The 22099-nt window shown below is 53.1% G+C and overlaps 1 protein-coding gene across 1 annotated transcript; it reads left to right on the top strand.

Moving 5' to 3' along the window:
* Nucleotides 1-364: 364 nt before the first annotated feature.
* On the top strand, nucleotides 365-17151 carry BPIFB3 (BPI fold containing family B member 3). Its single transcript, XM_041732375.1, has 16 exons — nucleotides 365-391; nucleotides 1410-1536; nucleotides 2273-2429; nucleotides 3823-3927; nucleotides 4365-4505; nucleotides 6481-6544; nucleotides 8336-8396; nucleotides 9141-9232; nucleotides 9352-9549; nucleotides 11236-11289; nucleotides 12668-12838; nucleotides 13664-13731; nucleotides 14940-14982; nucleotides 15688-15751; nucleotides 16250-16326; nucleotides 17101-17151. The coding sequence occupies exons 1-16, from the start codon at nucleotides 365-367 to the stop codon at nucleotides 17128-17130; spliced, it is 1479 nt and encodes a 492-aa protein (XP_041588309.1). The 3' UTR covers nucleotides 17131-17151.
* The last annotated feature ends 4948 nt before the right edge of the window (nucleotides 17152-22099 follow it).

The raw sequence follows: 22099 nt of genomic DNA, 5'->3' as shown, positions 1-22099 counted from the left end.
TTCTGATCCCTAACTATTGACCCTGCGACCATCCTGCTGTCCCATCTGAATAATGGGCACAGAAAGAATGTACTGAAGAGGGCACTAGGGCTACCTGGAGGGTGATGGGAGAAAAAGCCCATTTTACAGATGGGAAATTGGGGCTCAGGCAGGGGCAAAGGCAGGGATGGGTGGGCTGAGGACAGAATGGTCCTACGAACAAGGCTTAAGGGGTGCCCATTTTTCTTTAGGCCATAGAAACCAACTGGTTTCCCATTGTGGGAATGTTTCCTTCTGTTAGGGACCCTTCCATAAGGTTACAGGGAGCTCTCTGGGACAAGTTTTGGAGAAAGAAGACAGACACTGCTGAGATTCTATAGTGCATATGGCACCCACAGGTACCTTTGTGCAAGTGAGGAAAAGTGCCCCTCAGGGCAGACACATCCTGTGTCAAACCAAATGGTTGGCTACTGAAGCGCAGCTGGATTTCCACCCACTCTGGCCCCCTCAGCAAGCATCCATCCAGCACACAATCATGCATGGAGGCCCCAGACACAGTCCCTGACGTCGTGGAGTTTACAGAGATGGCAAGCAAGGACACAAACACATAATATATTTTGTAAATTGTCATAGCCCCTTAAAATAAATATTCTGAATGATGTTTAGCAGCTAACAAACTTCTTTAGATAAAGGAAAGGAGGGAGGCCTTTTCAACCTGGTGACATTTATTCAGAACCTGAGATGAGGAGTCAGTTGTGCAAAGAACCAGGGAAAGACTCTTCCTCATGGAAAGAACAGCATGTGCAAAGGACCTGAGGTGGAAAGGGACTTGGCATGTTTAAGCCCAAGGAGGTCGAAAAGGCAGGCAGGGATCTAGTGGGTAATGGCAAGAAGCTTGGGTTCTATCCCAAGGGCAGTGGGGAGCAGGATTTATGTAGAGGTTACATGAGGGGTTAGATGGGTATGTGAGCTGTGTTGGCAGTCACTCCATAGAGATAAGTCCCATCCTATGAAACTAGTAAGTTAGCAATGTTCTCACCTTCCATCTCCTTCCTTCCAACATGGAAAGATAGTGGGAGAGGAAATGGGACATGTTAAATAGTGGGTCTCCAATCAGCCACACCTTCTAAAACGGCCTCAGGAGCCAATGGGAAAGCAGGGTCAGGAAGCGAAACTCCTATCCTGCTGTCCCAGAAAGGAAGGCTCCTCTGTCACTCTCCTTCAGATACCTAGCAGGTCCAGGTTCAGAGGGGATCCAGAGGACTAGGACTTTTAAGTCAGGCACGTGAGCCACTGCTGTCCTGGGAGTGAGGTTGGACAGAGCCGGGCCAGGCAGGCGGGCGGGCCTCAGGCTGGTGATGGGGCACAGGGGTCAGGTGGAGTCTTGGGCATGAGGAATGCCTCGGGGTTCCTGCTTCTGCCCCTGACAGGTGTGCCGTCCGATGACTTTGGGCATGTGGTCCTTGCTTCTCCTCTGGGGGCTGGCGACCCCATGCCAGGGGCTGCTTGAGAAGGTGGGCACGCTCGCCCGGATCGACAAGGATGAGCTTGGCAAAGGTGAGCCTGAGGTGGGCAGTCTGTGAGGGGTCCAGCTGCAGTGTAGACATCCGCATTGATATGCCTAGGGTGACTGCTTTAAGGAAGCGCTGGAAACAAGCTGCGGTTCTCATCTACTCAGAGAGCTCCAGGGCTAAAGGTTTGCTTGCTGGCTCCCATGGGTGATCAGTTCACCTCTTCCTGAGAGGTGGACTGGGTGAGGTGGACTTCAGCCCTGTGGGGGCTGTGTCTGCCTCAGGGATGGGGCTGAGTGGGAGGGAGGAGGTGAAGAGGATGGTGCTGGCTGAGCCAGAGTCTTTGCCCCTGTTTCCGGGAGGGAGGACTCAACTAGGCATTGGGTGCTCTAGGGCCCAATGGCTCAGGGTGACAGTCTCAGGGGCAAAGCAGGGCAGTGGTGAACAGGAAATGCTCCAGAAAATTGGCCCGGCCTGCCCCAGCCTCCCCAAAGAGGACCCTTCTGTCTTGCCTTTCTCATAATCCGCAGAGTCAGGCCATGGGTGCCCAGAAAGAGCAGAGGTCACCTCCCCCATCTTGGTCAAGAGCTGGTGGCTATGCGCTCCCTTCTTTGCTTCTGCCCTTTCTTTTGGTGCCATAGGGTGGCCCAGAACCAAGGAGCTCTCCATACTTTTGGCCCCAAAACTGATTTGCTGAGTGACTTTGGGCAAGTATCTGCCTTTCTCTGGGCCCTACTTCCTCTTCTATAAAATGAACTTTCCTCCCTTAACTCTCCCGGCAGCCATCCAGAACTCGCTGGTTGGGGGGCCCATTCTGCAGAACGTGCTGGGAACAGTCACATCTGTAAACCAGGGCCTCCTGGGCTCTGGGGGACTACTCGGAGGAGGCGGCCTGCTGGGCTATGGAGGGGTTTTTGACGTTGTGGAAGAGCTTTCTGGGTGAGTTCTCATAGGGCGGCCTCTCAACTGCCCACCTACTCTGAGCACTACAAGAAGGCTAGTCTTTTCTTTGCTCCAGGGAAGTGAGAAGAGATTGGCTGTCTTCAGTTTGTTGACAGGCAGTGGGGGTGATGTGAGAAGCCCAGGGCCTGAATCAGAAAATAATGAGCCTGCTGTGTATCAGGAAACACAGGGATGGCAGCATGTTCCTATAGTTGAGGTTCCAGTTATGGGGTTGACTCCAGTTACTCACTGTGTGAGCTAGGGTAAGTTGCTTAGTCTCTCTGGGCTGATCCAGGTATCTGCCTGGCTGCCTCTCATCTCCTTTGGGTGTCTACTCCAAAGAACTGTGCTCTGACCAGCCCCTCTTTGTCCTCTCCCCTGCTTTCATGTTCTTCAGAAGATGTCTCATTCCCTTGCACCCCATATGTTTTACTGGTTTGTTTCTTGCCTCCCCTGCTAGGTTATAAACCCTATAGGGGTAGGACTTTGGTTTGGTTTGTTTATTGCCATGTCCCCAATATCATTAATAGTGTTTGATACATAATGGGTGTTCAAAAAAATTTTTTGAATGAATGAATGAAATTACATAATAGCTAATATTTATAACTTAATCACCATCTAGTCAGGATTTTCTGTGTAACTAAGCACTGTGCTAAACACTGTAAATTAATTATTCCAAGGAATCCAGAGGTAAGACTATTATCAATGGCATTTAACAGGTGAGATTGAGGCCCCCGGCAATGAAGGGACCTGCCTTCCAGAGTGTGGGTGGGGGTGTGTGGGCATTAATCACAGGCCTTACTGCCTGCCCCAGGTGGGTGGGAACCATTCCATGCTTGATGGTGAATCAGGGGAAGGTCAATCTGGATAGCCAGGATGCAGAATGGAAGGAAAGTCAAGGGAAAGGTATTCCAGACAGAGGGAACAGCCTGGAAAAAGGCCCAGAGGATAAAGAAAGCAATGAGCTGTTGGGAGCTGTATTTGAGAACTCAGCTGAGTTGCATGTGCATGAGTCTGGGGGGTGGGAGTGGGGAGACAATGATCCAGGTCAGAGACTGAACCAGGACGGAGGCCATGGGGGTGGGGTGGGGAGAACACTTTAATTCACTGAGCCTCCAATGAGGATATTACCTTTATTGAACGCATGTACCATTTGCAACATTTGAGGTGGGTACCAATATCCGCCCGCTTTACAGATGAAGAAACTGAGGCCCAGTGAGGTGAAGTAACTGGGCCCACAGTTGGCTTTATGGGTTACAAATGGGATGTGGGACATAGCCCAGAGAGGCTCCAGGCACTACCTGGTCTGAGATGGCCCAGGTACTAAGAGACTGACACTGGGGTGGAGGGGTCTGGGAGTGAGTGGCCCTCCCTTTGATGCCCATCCCAGCCTGAAGATTGAGGAACTCACACTGCCGAAGGTGTCACTGAAGCTGCTGCCTGGGTTTGGGGTGCAGCTGAGCCTGCACACCAAGGTGGGCCTGCATGGCTCTGGGTGAGTGTGTCCCTGGGAACCTCTACCTGACTGCTCCCTACCCCAGTCCACTGCTCCCAGAGTCTACCTGGACTCTGTTGCCTCCTCACCCCCATCTCACTGACCCCCCCCATTTCCTCCCACTATACTTCCTCTCCATACTGGATCCCGCCCCAATACCCTCCCCAGGGACTTCCATGTTTGTCTGTCTGTCTGTCTCTCTCCCTAGACATCCCTGCCCCATTGCCCAGGGCTCACTGGACGGGGTGGGGGAAGACAAGGCAGGAACATGCAAAATGGGGCAGGGGGGCAGCGAGTGACAGGAAGGCATGGGGACCAGCCCACTCGCGGGGGCGCGCCCCCCCATCCGCCCCAGCCCCGCCCCTCAGGGCCCAGGAGCCCGGGAGGGGGGCCTGGCCGCCTGGCCACGCCCCCAGCGTCGGGTCTGGGTCTCGCAGCCCCCTGGGGGGCCTCCTGCAGCTGGCTGCGGAGGTGAACGTGTCTTCACGGGTGGCGCTGGGCGTGAGCTCGCGGGGCACGCCCATCCTCGTCCTCAAGCGCTGCAGCACGCTCCTGGGCCACATCAGCCTGCTCTCGGGGTGAGTCCCGTGGTGTGTGTGTGTGTGTGTGTGTGTGTGTGTGTGTGTGTGCGCGCGCGCTTGCTTCCATCTCGGGCACGCGCCCTGGGGCGTCTCCCGGGAGGGGCCAGCTGGGCGGAGCCTGACTTCACCCAGCGGCGGTGGGTCCCGCCTGTTCTACCCGCGACTGCGACCCACCACGGACAGGGACTCGGGCCCAGCGCATAGCTGCCAGCCCCCGCTCCTGGGCGCCCCCCTTCTCTGCCCCTGCCACCGCCTGCCCGAGATCCAGCTGTCCCCTCTCCCAGAGCACACCCTGGCCGCCTCAGTTCCCCAACTCCGCACATCAGAGACCCAGCTCTGCCCCTGAGGAACCCTGGCCTCTGTCTGGGCTCCATTGCCACTATCTATAATGAGGACCTAAATTTGATGGTCCCGAAGGCTCTGGCACTTTTACATCCATCTCTTTCCCCAGCTGTTCAGGACACAGTGGCCCTCCCTACACTTGTGTTGAACCATCACCCCAGTGGGACAGCTGAGGCCCAAAGAGGGCAAGAGACTAGACTTGCCAAGATCACACACAGGTTGTGGCAAGGATGGAGATGGGCTGCTCTCTGGACCCATACCCAGGGCTTTTCCCCAGGGCTCTGCACCCATCCCCCGGGGCACCTGCCCCTCCTCTGCCTTACACTTTGCATCTCCCCATTGGTTTCTACACTCCAGGCCAAACCCCACACCCCCAGCCCATCTTTGTGGGGTAGCTCTGAGCAGTGAGGGGTCATCACACAGCTCTGGTAGCTCGCAGAAATAGGGCAAACCAAGGTTGCTCCTGTCTCCAGAAGGGCTTTCCAGGGTTTCCAGGTGGGGGTCTTTGGACTCCTTTTTTTTTTTTTTAAGATTTTTATTTATTTATTCATGAGAGACACACACACACGCACAGAGAGAGAGAGAGAGAATGAGAGAGAGAGAGAGAGAGAGAGGCAGAGATACAGGCAGAGGGAGAAGCAGGCTCCATGCAGGAGCCCGATGCGGGACTCTATCCCAGGTCTCCAGGATCAGGCCTTGGGCTGAAGGCGGCGCTAAATCCCTGAGCCACCCCTGCTGCCCGCTGCCCGTCTTTGGACTCCTTAAATCCAGGTGGCTCCATCCTGCTCCTTTGGGCTAGATGGGGCTTTGGAGAGAGTAGAGACCAGATGGTGTTAGTGTCCTGTGGTTCTGTGCTTGCCATCCCTCCTCCCCAGACTCCCCTAGTCTCCAAACAGGCCTGAGCCCACCTACATTCACTTCTCATCCTCAAGCCTCCTTCTTCTTGATCCAGCAAATATTCATTCATTCACTCAACAGATGTTTATTGAACTCCCACTCTAAGCCAGGCACTGTTCTGTGTACCAGTCCCGTGGAATCCTGGCAGCAACAATTCTTTTTTTTTTAAATTTATATTCAATTAACATACAGTGTGTTATTAGTTTCAGTGGTAGACATCAGTGACTCATCAGTTGCATACAACACCCAGTGCTCATTATATCACATGCCCTCCTTAATGCCCATCACCCAGTTACCCCACCCTCTAGCAACCTTCAGTTTGTTTCCTAGAGTTAAGTGTGTCTCATGGTTTGTTTCCCTCTCTGATTTCATTTTATTTTATTTTCCCCTCCCTTCCCCTATGATCCTGTCTTGTTTCTTAAATTCCACAATGAGTGAAATCATATAACTGTCTTTCTCTGATTGACTTATTCCTTCTAATTCCATCCACGTCGAGCAACAATTCTTTAAGGTGGGCATTGGACAGATGGGGAAATTGGGGTCATCCCCCGGTTTCCACAGCAAGGCAGAGCCAAGATTTAAACCCCGGGTATCCAGAGCCTGAGTCAACCCCACCCCCTCCTCCAGGAGAGGAGACGGGAGATAGCCAGAGCCCCCTGTGACTGCTCTGCCCGTCACCCCAGTTGGCCACCCTGCATGGTGGCCACGCCTTCACACTTCACTCTCTGCACAGGCTGCTGCCCGCTCCACTCTTCGGGGTCGTGGAGCAGACACTCTTCAAGGTGCTGCCAGGACTGGTGAGTGTGTGGGTCACGGGCCAGGCACGCCCGCCCCTCCCTTCCCTTCCGTCTCTCCTTCCTCAGCTTTGAGTAAATCTGGGCGCCAGGTAGGCTTAGGCTGTTCTTCCCTTGCACGCCCACTAGGTAATCCCATCCTGGCCTGCCCACCAGCCTCTGGGGTGCCGCCAGCCAGTCTGTAGGCCTGGCACCATCCATCCCCAGTCTTCCGGATCCTGAGTCCCCGGCTCCCAAATCCAAGTCCCTCTCTTGCCCCCTGCTCTGTCTTTGCCTACTGTATGATTAGTAACTTGATACTTTTCTTTAGCTTTGAATTAAAATAGAGTCACTCAGTTTTAAACTGAATGAACGCTGAGCTCTGGGCTTGGCAAACATGTCCAGGAAACCGCCTGCATATGTATTAATGCATCGTGAGTCAAACACGTTGTGATTAGGCTGCTCCAGGATGCCGGTGCATGGCCTGCTGGAGGAGTCCTGGGTTCCTCCAGGGAACATGAAGCACACCTGAGAAAAGCTGGTCTGTCCAAAGCCCCATTTCATGGAGGCCAGTGAGGGGATGATCTTGCCGCCAGCAAAGGGCAGCCAGGCCTCCTGCCCCCCAGTCCTGGCAGGACCTCCATTGTGAGTCCTTGTGAAGAATACCCGAGGGAGCCCGTGATTGGCAAAACTGCTGTGAGCTTGAAGCCGATTGGAAATGAAGCTCTGGGGGAGAAGGGAGGCTCGCAGCAGCAGCAAGGAGGCCAACCCAGGCCATCTCCGGTGGATTTCAACAAGGGGGAGTGGGTGCACTTAAATCACAGCCCCTAACCAGGGTCCCCAGGACAACTGACTCAAGGCAGGATTTGTGTGACTCAAAGAGGTTTTAAAATCAGGGTTAGTTACTAGCATTTAGAGATTGGAGGTTTCTCATAACAATCCAATTTCTGGCTCCCCTGGTGCAGTCAGCCACCACAGCTGCATCCCTCATTCCTGCAGGTTACACGCGGGTAAGGGAGGAGTTGGGTGTTCCTCCCGCCCGGCAGAGCCCCTCTGGTCTCCTCTTATTTATGTGACACAGCTGACTCCAGAAGCCCTGGGGTTGGGGGCCCTGAGTGTAAATGAAAAGGCAGTCCTCTCTTGTCTCTTTGAGAACGGCTATGACCTTGGAGACGTCACCTTTCTTCCATCCCAGCTGTAGAATGAAGCAGCTGAGGGTCTGAAGATTTGGACAGCGTCCCCTCTGGGCTTCCTGCTTCCGTGGACTCATATTCTGTGACTCCTAGACCTGGGATTCCGGAAGCCAGACCACGTGTCCTCATAGCCCAGGGGTTTTCAGTGAATGTGCGATGGTGTAGTGTATACAGTGGACGTGGCCCAGGCCTGACTCTCTGGGTGGAAGAGGGGGTTGCCCCTTTCTGTGTCTGAATTCTAGGTTGCCCAGTGCCCACCTGGATAGCAGGAGGGGCCTGAGACCTTGGAGGGGGCAGCTGCCCTTTGTCTCCCTAGGGGAGAGCTGTGTCCCTACACCCCTCTGGCCTTTGAAATGTGCCTCCCCCATTCCCTGCACATCCTTTGAGGTTTTCTCAGGGGCCCACATAACTGGCCCTCTGCACCATCCACTCTGCTCTCTGACACCAAGTTCCAGCCCCTCCTCTGCCTCCCACCTGCGTGTCCTCCAATCCAGCTGCACACTCTGACTTGCTTTGGTCCCCAGGACCACAGAGCAAATGATTTAGAGAAAATGCGACTGTCCCCTGTGACCAGCTGGGGCCACTTCTATTTCCCTGTAACACCTGTCTCCTCTGGATACAGCTGTGCCCCATGGTGGACAGTGTGCTGGGCGTGGTAAATGAGCTCCTGGGGACCGCGCTGAGTAAGCTGGGGCCCTGCCCCCCTTCCTTACCCCTTACCCCTCCCTACCGTTACCCCAGTGGTGGTGGGGGGAGGGTACCAAGGGAAGAGGAAGGTGCAGAATCCTGGGGCCTTCATTTCCTCCTCAGACTGAGGAGGCCGCCACATGGAGGAAGTCTAATGGTGGGGTTCTGGGCTGAGGCCAGTTCCGCGGGGCCTGGAGGCTTGGAGCCAGCCAGGTCTCCCCCTGTGAGGGGCTACGGGCCACTTGTCCAGCACTGGCAGGGTGTCCGGCGCTGTCAGAAGCATGAGATATTATCTGGACAGACTAGATGACTGAGGCCCAGAGCTTAAGTCAGGAACCCAAAGTCCCCCCCCCCACCCACAGTGGCCTCCAATCTCTCTGAGCCTATAAAGACATGGATGCCTTTGAAAAATATATAAAGATATAATCAAGATAAGGATAGAAAACTTAAGGGCACGTATGTCTCTATATGTGGTGTTATGTGAGAGAGGCAGGGCAGTGTCGTGGTTAGTGAAATCAGCTCTGGAAAACAAAAACCTTGGCTTTGTCATTCTGTGGCTTGTGTGACTCTGGGCTGGTGGCTTCCTCTGTCTGAGCCTCAGTTTCTTCATCTATAAAATGCAACGACTATAGTGCCCAAGAGAATACTTAGTGGAATGCTAGGCATTGGATAAATAGAAGGTGGGCTTGTTATTACTGGGGGCAGGACTCATGGGGTCTTTCTCCCTCCTCCCTGTGCAGGCCTGGTGCCCCTGGGGGCTCTTGGGTCCGTGGAATTTACTCTGGCCACACTGCCTCTTATCTCTAACCAGTACATAGAGTTGGACATTAACGTGAGTGCCCACCAAGGCTCTGCCCACAGCTGGGGGTGGGGCGGGGTGCTGGCAGCAGCTGGGTAGGGGATGCTGGGTCAAAGCAAGGTGGATGAGCCAGACTGTCTCCTCTCCTACAGCCCATTGTGAAAAACATAGCTGGTGACGTCATCGACTTTCCCAAGCCGCCCAAGCCACCCAATCCCCCCAAACCCATCAAAGTGCCCCCCAAGGAAGACCACACATCCCAGGTGGTTGTGCCTCTGTACCTCTTCAACACTGTCTTTGGGCTCCTGCAGACTAACGGTGCCCTTGATATAGACATCACCCCCGAGCTGGTAAGTGTGGCATCCTGCCCCACTGTGGCTTGACAGTGCTAGTGATGAGCTAGTCACATCATCACTGGTCAGCCTTGACTAGCCGTCTTCTCTAACTAGAGAGGGTTGGACAAGTTTATAGCATAGATATGCCCACTCTTGTCCTTGTGGGAGATATGCCTAATTGATAATGGCCTTCTCCTTGGCTAAATCCGAATGGGACCTCTGAATCCTTCTCTCTATGGCTCTCCAGGAAGTTACTTTCAAGTAGCCAAAATTGGCATATGAAATGTAGCTAGTTTTCCATCCCCATACCATATGAATCCTTCTGGAGTCAGAGTCCAATTTTATACTGAAGTATGAATGGTTAACATGTCCACTGCTTTCTCAAGAGCAGATTTGAGTTGGAGAGAAGAAAACAAGGGTTGGACTATACCTAAAGTTGCTTAGATATTTGTTCTAAAGCTTCTGGGACCTCTCTCCTTCCTTTCTGCCCCTTCTCATACCCTTACCTATGCCTGGAAGCCCCCCAGGAGCCTCACCCAGAGAAATTTTTCTTAGACTCATCCTTTCCAAAGGCAGTGAGTCTGAGCCACCTGGGGCCTCTGCCTGCACTCAGGCCCAAGGCAGCAAGGGTTGATCACTCATTTCCTGATAGTGGGGTCCAGAGAGCACTATGAAGGCCCATGGGAGGAAGAAATAGGGCCGTGGGCTGGGAGGCAATGTCTTATAGCTGGAGGAAGGAGATAGGGAAGGCCAGGCAGAGACTATGAGTGAAAGAATGAGTGTGTCTGAGCAGCCTGTGGGTATGTATGTGTGTGTGTGTCAGGAGAAAGGGATCTCAGTGAGCATGTCCTGGTTCAGTACACCCCCATGGGGTGATAACCGTGTGTTGGGTGAGTGTCTGGGAATCCTCTGACCAGGAGAGAATGTGTGTTTGTATGCTTATCCTGTGAGAAAAGTGACATAGGATATCCCACTGAAAAGTGGACATGTGTAGCGCAGAGACCTCAAACATCGGAGCTGGGGGGCCTGGGTCATTATCGATGAAAGTGGGCCTGATAGGACTGTAGTGAACCAGAGAGCCTATGCCCCATTTCTCTGGCACCTGCCACTTAGCTTCCCCAAGGGGATGGGGTACAGGCCCAGTGTGACCAGGTTTTCCAAATTTTTAGCTAGAGCCTGGCAAATTTATATGAAATTTCCTGATTCATAAATACTGGAAGCAAATTCATAGCTTTTGAAAATACTATTTGGGTAAAGAGCAGAAATGCCTGGGATCAGATCCCTGGGCCTTCAGATTGTAAGTTCTGGCAGAGTAGTTTAAGAGTTCTCGAGTCAGCCTTCCCAGGTCAAATCCTGAGGCACAACTCACCAGCTTATGACCTTGGGCAGGAACATCAGGTCTCCCAACTGTACAATGGGAGTCATCATAGCACCCACCTTTCTGAGCTAATGTAATGCTGAAATGAGCAAAGGCACACAAAACTCTTAGCACATGCCTGGCAAGTGGTAAACACTCATCACTGGCCCAGAGAAGGAACATGAGTGTCTGTAGGGATGTGTGTGTGTGTGTGTGTGTGTGTGTGTGTGTGTGTGTGTGATTGGCAGGGGTGGGGGGCTGTGGGCAAAACTACTTTGTGTATGCTGAAGAATTCCTGTCCTGTCTCTGTGTTCACCCCACACCCCATTTGGTCTGGGGTCCAGGTTCCCAGCAATGTGCCATTGACAACTACCGACCTGGCGTCTTTAGTCCCTGAGGTGAGTGAGTGACCCTCTCCTGGGATTTGATCATTGTCCCTCTTTCCTGATAAATGTGTGTGAACTCCAGAATCTTCCTCAGTACAGCTCTCCAGACAGTTGCAATCGAATATTGAGTCCAAATTCACACTAAAGTTTAAATGACTAACACTTAAACTTTCCTGACAACAGATTTTTCTTGGAGAGGAAAGGATCAGAGTTTAACGGCCCACAAGTCAGCTGGGCATTTGTCCTGTGGCTGTTCTTCCCCTCCTTCCACCTGCCTGACTTCATCTTGGTCTTGAACTTCTCTGCCCCCAGGAAGAAGACTCTGGGTGCTTGTCTTGAGGAGGGAAGGGAAAGGAGAGGATTCAGGGAAGTTTGACTAGTGGGCATAAATCAATATGTGACTCCAGGGCCTGGCTTCAGCTTTCCTGACTGTTCAGCAGGGGCTGGACCAGCTAGTTTCCAGCTATGGGAATCTGAATTCATACTGAAGTTGAAATGACTACTACAAGGTCCATATGTAATAGCAGATTCTGATAGAGGTTGGAATGAGGCCCAGAAGGTCTGGATTTCTACTGGGGAAGATGGAGGGGACAGCTGACTTGGAATCTTCTGATTGTGTGATTCATTCATTCAGTCAGCTCTATTCACTGAGTACCTACTATGTCCCAGGCCCTGTACTAGGTGCTGGGAATGCAGAAGGAGCTAAAAATGAAAAGCAGGCCAAAGCCTCTGGGCTTCAGGAGCTGCCATCGTGGTAGGGGTGACAGACATTGAACAAATAAATAAGTAGAATATACACAGTGTCAGAAGGTGGAAGAGGATGGGGTGGTGAAGGCAGATTAGGAAGGGAGGCTCGTACTTTTCAACAAGGTGCTTTGCAAAGGCCTCACTGAGGATGTGACATTTGAACAGTAGGCTGAAGGAGCAGAGGGTGGGGAGCATGCAAGTATCTGGGGAAGACATCTCCAGCCAGCTGCAGAAACAGGAAGTGGAAAGGCCTTGAGGTGGGAGTGTGCCTAGGAGGTTGGAGGAACAGCAAAGTGGCCAGTGAGTCTGGAGAGAATGAGGGGCCAGTGGTACAGGGAAGATGAAGAGGAGGCCAGAGGATGGGTCACATGGGCCTATGGGTCTTGCAGGGGATTTTGCCTGTGAGTGAGACAGGAGCCTGATTCAGTTGTTTCATGGGTTGACATCTCCCAAGTTGAATGTCAGTCTGGGGTGGGGAAGGGAAGGGGCCATAAACAGGATGGCCTGGTTCAGGTAACCTTAGCACCTAGCATGGTGCCTGGTGCCCATTAGGTGCTCAGTGGGTGTTTGTTGACTGACTGATTCTATTATTGGAGCATTGGAGCTGCCATCATGCCCAGGCCGTGCCCCTGCTTCTCTCCAGGCCCTGGGAAATTTGCCCCCAGGCCAGCAGCTCCTGCTCTCGATGCGGGTGAAAGAAGCACCCTCAGTCACACTCCAGAACAAGAAGGCCACCATCTCTATCCCAGCTAACATCCATGTGCTGTCCTACCACCCTAAAGGGACCCATGAAGCCCTCTTTGAACTGAATGCGGTGAGTGGCCGAGGTAATGGGAGCCTGGCACTGGGGTTCTGAGCGGGGCTGCCCTGTCCAGGGCGCTGGAGGTGCCTTCCCCTGATTTCTGGGTGGGAGTCTGGGCAGTGTGGCACGACACAGGAAGTCCCCTTCCCCCATTGTCATCATCTGAGCTGAGGCCCAGGTGCCCACTTAGACTCCTGCCCGCTCTGTCATCACACATCTGTCCCAGCCCAAGTCCTCTCTGCTCTGCTTTCCTCAGATCTCAGGAATGACACCCCCTCCCCCCTGCCCAGATATCACCCCAATGACTCCCCCAACCCCCTGCTCAGATATCTCTCTAATGACCCTCCAGCTTGCTCCCGGCCTCCACCTCTGCTGGTTTTCCCAAACACATAGCTGGTCGGAGGCAGATCCCTTCTCTGCTTGCTCTATGCTCTGGCCCCGCAGGATCAAGCATCTTTGCCTGGTATTCAGTGCCCTCCACCCTCTGCTTTCCCTCTCCTTCTCCCCAAGCCTCAGCTACTCAGGGGTACCAAGTCCTGCCTCCTCGCTTTCACTGGGCAGGGCCCACCACCTGCACCTGCAGTGCTGTCTCCCCTCCCCCCCTTGGCTAACTCTTCATCTTTCAGGATTCTGCTCAGGTGTCACCTCACTGGGGACGCCTTTCCTCGCCCCCCTGTATGCTGGATTGAGGGTTTCTCCAAGCTCCCAGCACCCCAGAAGTTCCTCTCATACAACATTCCAAGGTGCCCTTGGTACTCTGCTTCTGTTGGCTAAAGTAGACCTGTCTGCAAGCTCCACCCGCCAGGTCATGGCTAGTCTCTGCTTTTCTCCGTGCAGGTTTTGACTTTGAATGCCCAGCTGGCTCCCTCGGCTACCAAGCTGCACCTCTCACTGTCACTGGAACGGTAACATGGGTGGGGTCCCGGGCCTTGTCCCTATGAACAAGAATTAGGGACAGACTAGAACCACCACCCATTCACTGAGCATCAGTTAAGTTGCCCCTGTTCTACCAGCCACCTCTTTGCCTCCAGGACCTGCCAGAGAGGGGTCTGTATTAGCCCATTTAACAGATGAGACAACCGGGGCTCCACGAAGCAGGATCCAGAGCAGGCTTCTTCCACTGCCCGTGCTCGAAACCTGGCCTGGGAGATAAACCTGTTGCTGGGACACAGAGTCCAAATGTCTGAGTTATCAGCCCCAGAGATTAGCCACGGAGATAACTGTAAAATGCTTTATCATTCCTGTGGACTAGTTATTTCTCTAATCTCTCCAACCCCTGTGGTAAACTAAGCCCCATGATAAGCATAAACCCCAAGATGGTGATGTCGATGACAATCCTTCCTGACCCATGCAAAGCTCAGGCTCGCACAGTGGGTTGTCCCTGGAAGCAGGTCTGCGGTCTGGGCCTCCACTCTGCAGGCCCAGTGATGTCACCATGGCCTGAGGCCTGGAGACCCGCCTGTCCCTCCCCTAGATGTGGGGGCTTTCGCAGGGGTCTCTGGGATCCGCCTGTCCTGAGCCGTAGGCACCCAGTGCTCACCTGACCCCATACTAGTGTCCCCCGCAGGCCCATCAGGTTGCCGCTCCTCCCTGCAAGGCCGCATTGCCACCCCATTTCTAACCTTGCCCCTGCCTGGGTTTGCTTCCCTTTCCTGGTGGCAGTTCACGCCTTAGCCCTTCAGGAAGTAGAGGTGTGTCTCCAGGCTCTGGCCTTGGCCCTGTATCTGGGTTGCAGATGGATGCTTGAGTGCGTGCCTGCTGGATGCAGAGAACCCTGTATCTAGTGCTTAGTCTATGGGGGTGCCACCTCTTAGGGAGGTTCAACCATTTGCCCAGGGCCAAACAACTGGGAGTGAGACCTAGGTTCCAGGGCCATAGTGTCAGAGGTAGCAGTCATCTCAGAAGAAGGTTAGATCCCTACAGGTCCATACAGGTGGAAAAACTGAGTGCCCTGAGTTGAGGCTGAAGAGAGGCAGAGTTGGGGCTGTAACCCTGTTTCCTGATCCTGGAGAGCTAGGGGCAGGGCGTGCTGGGAGTGGGGTGGGCACAGCAGTGCTCAGCAGGTGGTGTGGAGGGGGCTGGGGCCCCTCAATCTCTCTCTTCTCTCCACCAGGCTCAGTGTCAAGCTGGCCTCCTCCTTTGCCCACGCCTTTGATGTAAGTTCCTGGGAGGGTGCGCAGCTGGCCAGTGGTGGGGGTCTTCAAGTGGGGGGTGGCAAGAGGCAGGGTGAGTCACGGGCTGACCTCAGTGTGGGCTCTGCCCCAAGAAGCCAGAGTGGGCAAACCTCATAGCAAGTGTGCGTGTGTGTGTATGTGTGTGTAAAGTAGTCACCATCTTAGGAAAGTGAATTTCATGATCTTCCAAAGTCTTGGAACCTCACAAAGTTGTAAGCCTTTAGAATTTCACAAGGGCTCAAAATTCTGGAACCTCACACAGGTAATAACATTCCTGAACTCATAAAGTTCTAACATTTCGGAGCTCCACAGAGCCCTTGATATCCTGCTTCTCAGAATTCTGAGTCTGGAGCACCACAAGGTCTCTAGATTCTAGAACATTCTAAGGGTTCCTGAATGGAGAGGAATCAAAGTTCTACTGGAGCTGCGCATGTTTTCTGCTCTTTCTCAGACACTGCACCTTTCTCTAGGAAGGCAACTCTTCCAAGTTCATGGGGCCTGCATGAAGCTGTCCTAAATCAGAGTCCCCTTTGGGATCATTGATGAACAGCCACCCCAGGGGGCCCTGTGCCCACCAGGAACTGTGTCCTCAGGCTTGGCTGGGGGAGGCTCAGCAGCTGGACCTCTGGATTCCCTGCTGCTCCCCGTGAAGCCACACCTCCCAGCCTTCCCCGTGCTCTGTTGCAGGCATCCCGTTTAGAAGAATGGCTCAGTCAAGTAATCCGGGTGGCATACGTGCCGAAGCTCAATGGTACGGATGGACTTTGCTACCTTCTTGGAAACAGGGAGTGCCCGAACTCAGGACTGTCCAGTGTTCTGATAGAGACACTGAGGCTAGAGAGGGGTTGATATCCATTTCTAAGACGTAGAAACTGAAGCACTGGTGTTTCCATTCAAACCACATTGGTTAGCATCTCCATCACTCCAGACCCTGGGTCCAAAAGCTGTCTGACCAGTGTCCTTGTCCTCACGCTCACAATCCAGAGGGAGATAGTCATATAAACAAATGATTAGAATATAGATGACTCAGAGTGTGCAAAGAACTGACAGGACCTCACACTGACAGAACCTGAGGGGGAGCCACTGATGACAGTACAGAAAAGGACCATTTTTGTTTGGGTTTAGTAGGATGAGTAGGAGTCTGCCAATAAGGGAAACTGAGTCCTCAAGAAGAGAAATGGCTGGCTGACTCACGGAAACTGGTCCCAGCCCCCATATACCTTTGTTCTCAACCATTTCCTTCTCACAGTGAACCTGGATGTTGGAATTCCCCTGCCGAAGGTTCTCAACGTCAATTTTGCCAGTGCAGCCCTGGAGATCATCGAGGTGAGCTTCCCACACAGGTATAGCCTAGATAAGCCTTAGGATCACCCTAAGGGGAATGCCCTGCCTCCTCTGTCCCTGCATCGTTCCCTAAGTTGCTCAGGGCATTATAAGTTGCTTCACCTGGGAATGGCAAACAGACCACATGGGCTAGACCCCTTCCTCACTCTCCCAGGGCAGACATTGCCAGTTGATCACCTCGTCCTGTCCTGTTGAATTGCAGGCACATGTCTGACCTATAAGATGGGATCTCTGATTCACTCACAGAGTCACAGCTCCCCTGGCCCAGGGGTAGCAAATCCAGGTCCCGTCTCTCCTTTATCCTGCGCCTGCGACAGGCATGGCTCATGGATCGTGACGCTTTTTCTTACTGAATATCAACACGGTCCCATGATCCTTTTCTGTTGGGTACCATTTTGAGTCTTAGGCTGGCTCCGGGAGGTGGGCAGAGCAGGGACCTATATTTCTCAGAGGACGCTCAGGGATGAAGGAGGTCAGATTTCTGGCCCAAGGCCACACAGTAAATTAGCATGAGAAGTGGCACTTGAACTTGGTCTCCTGACTCAGGTTGGGAAGTCAGTGACCCCTCCCACACTGGGTGTCATTCATTCATCAGCCACTCACTTGTTCCTTCATTCAGTTAACGAGTGCCTGCTGGGTTCCAGGTTCGTGCTAACCCCAGGGCATGGGGCCAGGGGGTGGCAGGAGGATTAGAGACGGCAGCAGGAGTGGAGGGTACCATGGACAGGCTAACGGAGAACCGTTGCTCCTTTGCAGAATGCCATCGTGCTCACCGTGGCATCCTGAAGCTGAGCATGGCCACCTGCCCTCCCTGTCGAGGACCAGAGTCTGTGCACCTGCCCACCTGTCTCAGTCTCCCTCCCAGCCTCTAGCCTGTGTTGGTGACAGTATTAGTGTCCCTTATCCACCCAGGACCACCCAGGCGCTCTGCCCCCAGTCTGGGGTGGGGACTGCTGGCCACAGGACTCTGCTGCGAAGAGTGCTTTGGTCTCAGTGGAGAGTTCTGAGCTTTCAATAAAGCACTCCTCTATCTCGGCACCTCCCGCCTGGTTTGTTCCTCAGGCACACAGGGGCCTCTGTTTCTGGGACCCTTGCCAGCTCCAGGCCAGGCCTCCTGGAGGGTGACGGACGTGAGGCTTGGTCATTATAACTTTGCCTCCCAAACTTACCTGGTTGGCCTGGGAAGCCTCTGTGTCTTGTCCTATCTTCCTTCACCTCTGCCTTGGGCTCCTCGTGTCTCCCTCCCCTGGCCTCCACTTCCCTTCACTCTCTCAATTTTTCTTTCTTTCTTTCTTTCTTTCTTTCTTTCTTTCTTTCTTTCTTTCTTTCTTTCTTTCTTTTCTTCTTTCTTCTTTCTTTCTCTTTCTCTTTCTTTTTCCTTTCTTTCTAAATTTTATTTATTTATTTGAGGGATAGAACAGAGATAGCAAGAGAGAGTGCAAGAGGGGAGGAGAGGGAGAAGCAAGCTCCCTGTTGAGCAGGGAGCTGATACAGAGCTTGATCCCAGGACCCCAGGATCATGACCAGAGCCAAAAGCAGATGTGTAACTGACTGAGCCACCCAAGTGCCACCTCTAAGTAACTGTGTCTTTCACTCTGTCCCTCTGAGTCTGATTCTGTGTCTGTCCATCTCGGTCTGACTTTGGGACACTTCTCAGAAGTGATGTCTGAGCTGAAGGGTGAATAGGAGTTTTTCTGGGAGAAAAGGAGCCAGCATTCCTGGACACAAGGATGACCTGGTCCTGCCCCAGAGGGATCCCTACTGGCTGCACAGCAGTGGTAGACTTCCCTCAGGATAGGTCCCAGAACAAACTACACTGAATCCTTATAGTGTGGATGGGGAAACTGATGCCAGAGAGGGGCCTGGCTGGCCCAAGACCACACCGCGGCAGAGTTGGTCCTGGGCTCTTCCCCGCTGCTCAGGTTAGGCCTCCTGGGTTCTGGGGAATGGCCTCAAGCTGGCACTGCTGGGTGGACTTGAATGAAGAGGTACCAATGAAGTTTTGGGGAGTGGCTCAGGATTTGGGGAGATAGGAGAATTGGAGCCCATCTGAAGGCTTGTGCATTAACAAGAATGACCCTGTGACCGCCCATCTATCCACCCTCCCACCTCCTTTCCCTTCCTTCCTCCCTCCCCACCACATCCACTCACCCTACAGTTGTCAGCCCATATTGGCATGGATGCCATGCCCAGTGCTAAGTGACATGTTGGGATTTATCCTTGACTCTTTTCTCACTCCCCTTGTCTCCCAACTCCCACAAGGCAGGGGTTAAATGAGTGGCCCAAGTCAGCTCTCTGTTCATATCCCATCCCAGCTGCCCATTAGCCACATGGCTTTGGGCAAGTCATTCAATCTCTTCGACTCTCGATTTCTTCATTAGTAACTTGCGGATGAGAGTGATAAGATTTCGAGGGTTCCCAGCACTGAGGATGGTGAGCTCATGCTAGCTACGTGGCTCTGCCTTCTTCCCACACTTCATCTGCTCCCTCCCTCCGCCCTCCTATCCCATCCTCCTCCAGCCCTTCCTTGACCTCATTTGACCATCTCACCACTGCTGACAGCCTGCCATCGTCTGGATTCTCACTGCCAGCAGGAAAGCGTCCCAGATCCTAGCTTGGCATTCAAAGCTGCCCATGACCTGGCCTCAGCCAATTCCCCTGGGAACATGGAGAAGGCATGGAGTGGCCTCTGGGCCTCAGGCTCCTCATCTGTGAAATGGGAACACTCTAGGACTCACTCACAGGTCATTTGAGGATTACATGAGCAAATCTTTCTGGAGCACAGGGAAGAGTGCCTGGCACATGGTAAATGTGCATGACGTGTAGCCAGGCCCTCACATGGCTCTTCCCTCTTCCGGGAGCATCACCCCTCCCCAGGTGTGCCTGACAAACTTGCCAGCCCTCCATAGCAGGGCTCTGCAGCCTTCAGCCTCTCTGTGCCATGGGCAGGGCCCATTATTGTGCCCGTCACACTGGACTGTTACTCCTTGGTCCCATTTTCCCACTTGACCAAGAGGGCTACAAGGTCTGGGACAGTATCTGCTTCATCAAGGTGAGTCCTGAGGCTTCAGAGAGTAGCCCCGAAAGCAGCTTACCTCCACTGAGCGCTTGCTGTATATCAGTCTTGTGTTACATGCTTAACACTCCTTACCTCAGTTAATTTTCACAGCGACCATAATCAGTGGGTGTGACTGCTCTATTTTACATAGGAAGAAACTGAACCTCGGAGAAATGGAACAGGCCAGCGCCTAAGTGGTAGAGCCGGGATTTGAACCAGATCCTTCTGATTTGAAAAGCTTGGGCTTTTCCTTGCTATGCTGTAAAAGTAATATGCGCTCCATTTATTATATGTTTCATGTTCCAAGTGCTTTAGATACATTATGTTTTTAACTCCTTGAACCAACCCTGCTTTCTAGGAATTGTTTTTACCCTCAATCTATAGTTGAGGAGCCTGAGGCAGAGAGAGGTTAAGTGGTCTCCGGCCACACAGCTAGGAAGCGACAAGGCCAGGCAGGATTTGAACCCAGGCCCCCTGACTCCAGAGCCCAGGCTCTGCACCTCTGCACTTAGAGCAGGGGGATGAAATAAGATGTGCAGAGAGGCCCCTCCATGGGCAGTCCCCTTGCACCCCCTGCAGCTGACAGTTCATGAGACAGACCTGGTTGAAGGAGGGGCAGTAGCAGAACTGGTTCTGTTTCCTGGTTCCTCAGCCCCCAGCACGAGCCCTCCATGTGGCGCCCTGCGTGACTGAGTCACCTTTGGGTGAGTCACCTCCTGGGGGCTGGTTGCTTCAGCCACAGACAAAGGTGCCTTTTGGACACTAATCCCAGGTGATCTCCCTGGCGCCAAAGTTTACTTAATCCTATTGAGGCTCCAGGGGACAAGCCAGCCTCGTGGCCACCAGAGCCTGGCCTGAGGACCAAGGAGGGCATGGAGCCTCAGGTGACTGGCAGTAGCCAATCACCTTCCTGGGTGCACTGCCCTCTACAGTTTATAGGGTGCACTGGTCCCTGTGGGGAAGGGGGAGCACCCAGTGTGCCACTCTTGCATTGTATTTCAATTTTAAAAGGAAATATATTTATTTAACAAGCATTTATATCACACTAAATGCCAGACAATGCAGAGCCAAAAGGGGGGCTGCTGTTTACTGAGCCCCTTTGAGGCTTTGGGCACACTCCAAACACCTGCTGCAAAATCCCACAAACCCACTGAGGGAAGGGCAGTTATGTGTATTTCTCAGCTGGCCTGGCTGATGCCCCGGAGAGGGGTTGTCCAGGGTGGAGAGAGCAGAGAGGACATAGGGGGCACACAGGTATGTGTGGCTCTCGAGGTCCCTGCCCTAGAGCCCTTGCAGACCCCACAAATGATAAGGTAGCTCAGGGCTGGGGCTTATGCCCCTCCTCACACTGCTTGAGGCTTTCTCAGATTTGCTGCCATGAGGAACCAGCAGGGACCCGGGTGATGAAGATAAAAATGCCACCTGTGGATCATTACCTCCCGTGTGTCGGGCCCTGTTCTCTGTGATTAAGTCCCTTAATCCTCACAACACCCTTCTGAGGTGGACCCATTCCAGTCACCATCCCAAAACCAAAGAAACAGAGGCTTGGAGAGAAGTGGAAGCAGAATTCGAATCCAGCCTCTAGCTCCAGAGTCTGGTTATTGATGCACCCGCTCCAAAAGAGGAAACTGAGTCCCAGAATGGGGCTGGCCCAGAGGCCAGTGATGACAATGAACTTGGCAGGACTCCATGTGTCCAGGGAGGGAGCAGGAAGCAATCTCCGTGTAGAATTCAGGGAAACATACTCATTCTCAGCTCGACTTGAGAGCAGGCCTTGATGGGGAGATAGAAGTGCCTCCTCACCCCCGAGGAGCTCCTGGTGGGGGCAAGGAGGATGTGGCATCAATGAAACATGTGGAAACACAGAGGCAGGACCCTGGCAGGGGGTCGGGGGTGGGAATCCAGGACTCCACTCCTCACCCAGTGGAGAGTGAGAGCACACGTTCATTCATTCCTTACACTGGCATCTGTGCCCATGCTGGCTGGGAGTGGGGTACAGGCCTGGTTTGCCCAGAGCAACACCACCTCTTGTGGGCTGCAGAGGGCCCTGGGTGGTCCAGAGGAAGGGTCAAGGCTGAGGCTGTTACAGAAAGCTGTCCAGAGCAGTTGGCATTTCTGGATGATTATGACCAAAGGAGTCTGGAGAAGGGTATTCAGTGGCAAATAGTGCACTTGCAAAGACTCAGAGACAGGGAATGGGGTGGGGGTGGGGGGTGGAATGAGCAGCAGGTTGTACAGAGAGGACTATGTGAAGCAGATCCACCCTGGAGGCAAAGGAAGGTGCCTAGGATGTGTCCTAGCAGGTGTTGGAGGGGCAGTGGCCCCTCTGAGGCATTGACTGGGAACGGGCAGGAGGGAACATTTTGGGGTGATGGGAATGTTCTATACTGAGATAAGAGTGTGGGCTACATGGTTGAATAAAATTGTCAAAATTCAACAAATAAAACACTCGACATTGGTGCATTTCACTGTATGTAAACTTTACAGCCACAGAAAACAGTCACACTGACATCCAACTCGAAGTGTTTAAAAGGAAATGGACAGTTGGTAAATTGAACACCAATAAAAATTAATTTATTTTAAAAAAAGGAAACGGACAGTTCTCTGCATGTTAATTTGAAACACATTTTTAAAGAAGACAGATTACTGGATGCATGGATGAATATGTGATGGAGCAAGGGTGACAGCATGTTAATG

The sequence above is a fragment of the Vulpes lagopus genome, chromosome 18 (assembly GCF_018345385.1).
Source record: "Vulpes lagopus strain Blue_001 chromosome 18, ASM1834538v1, whole genome shotgun sequence".
Classification (NCBI taxonomy): domain Eukaryota; kingdom Metazoa; phylum Chordata; class Mammalia; order Carnivora; family Canidae; genus Vulpes; species Vulpes lagopus.
This window is presented reverse-complemented; position numbering and strand designations above follow the sequence as displayed.

What these genes read in the sequence shown, in the direction of transcription:
- BPIFB3 (XM_041732375.1), top strand. Translation starts at nt 365, where the DNA reads ATGGCACCCACAGGTACCTTTGTGCAA. An exon ending in TCAAGGTGCTGCCAGGACTG is followed by an intron (nt 6,545 to 8,335) that starts GTGAGTGTGTGG and finishes CTCTGGATACAG; the next exon opens with CTGTGCCCCATGGTGGACAG. An exon ending in TGGCGTCTTTAGTCCCTGAG is followed by an intron (nt 11,290 to 12,667) that starts GTGAGTGAGTGA and finishes GCTTCTCTCCAG; the next exon opens with GCCCTGGGAAATTTGCCCCC.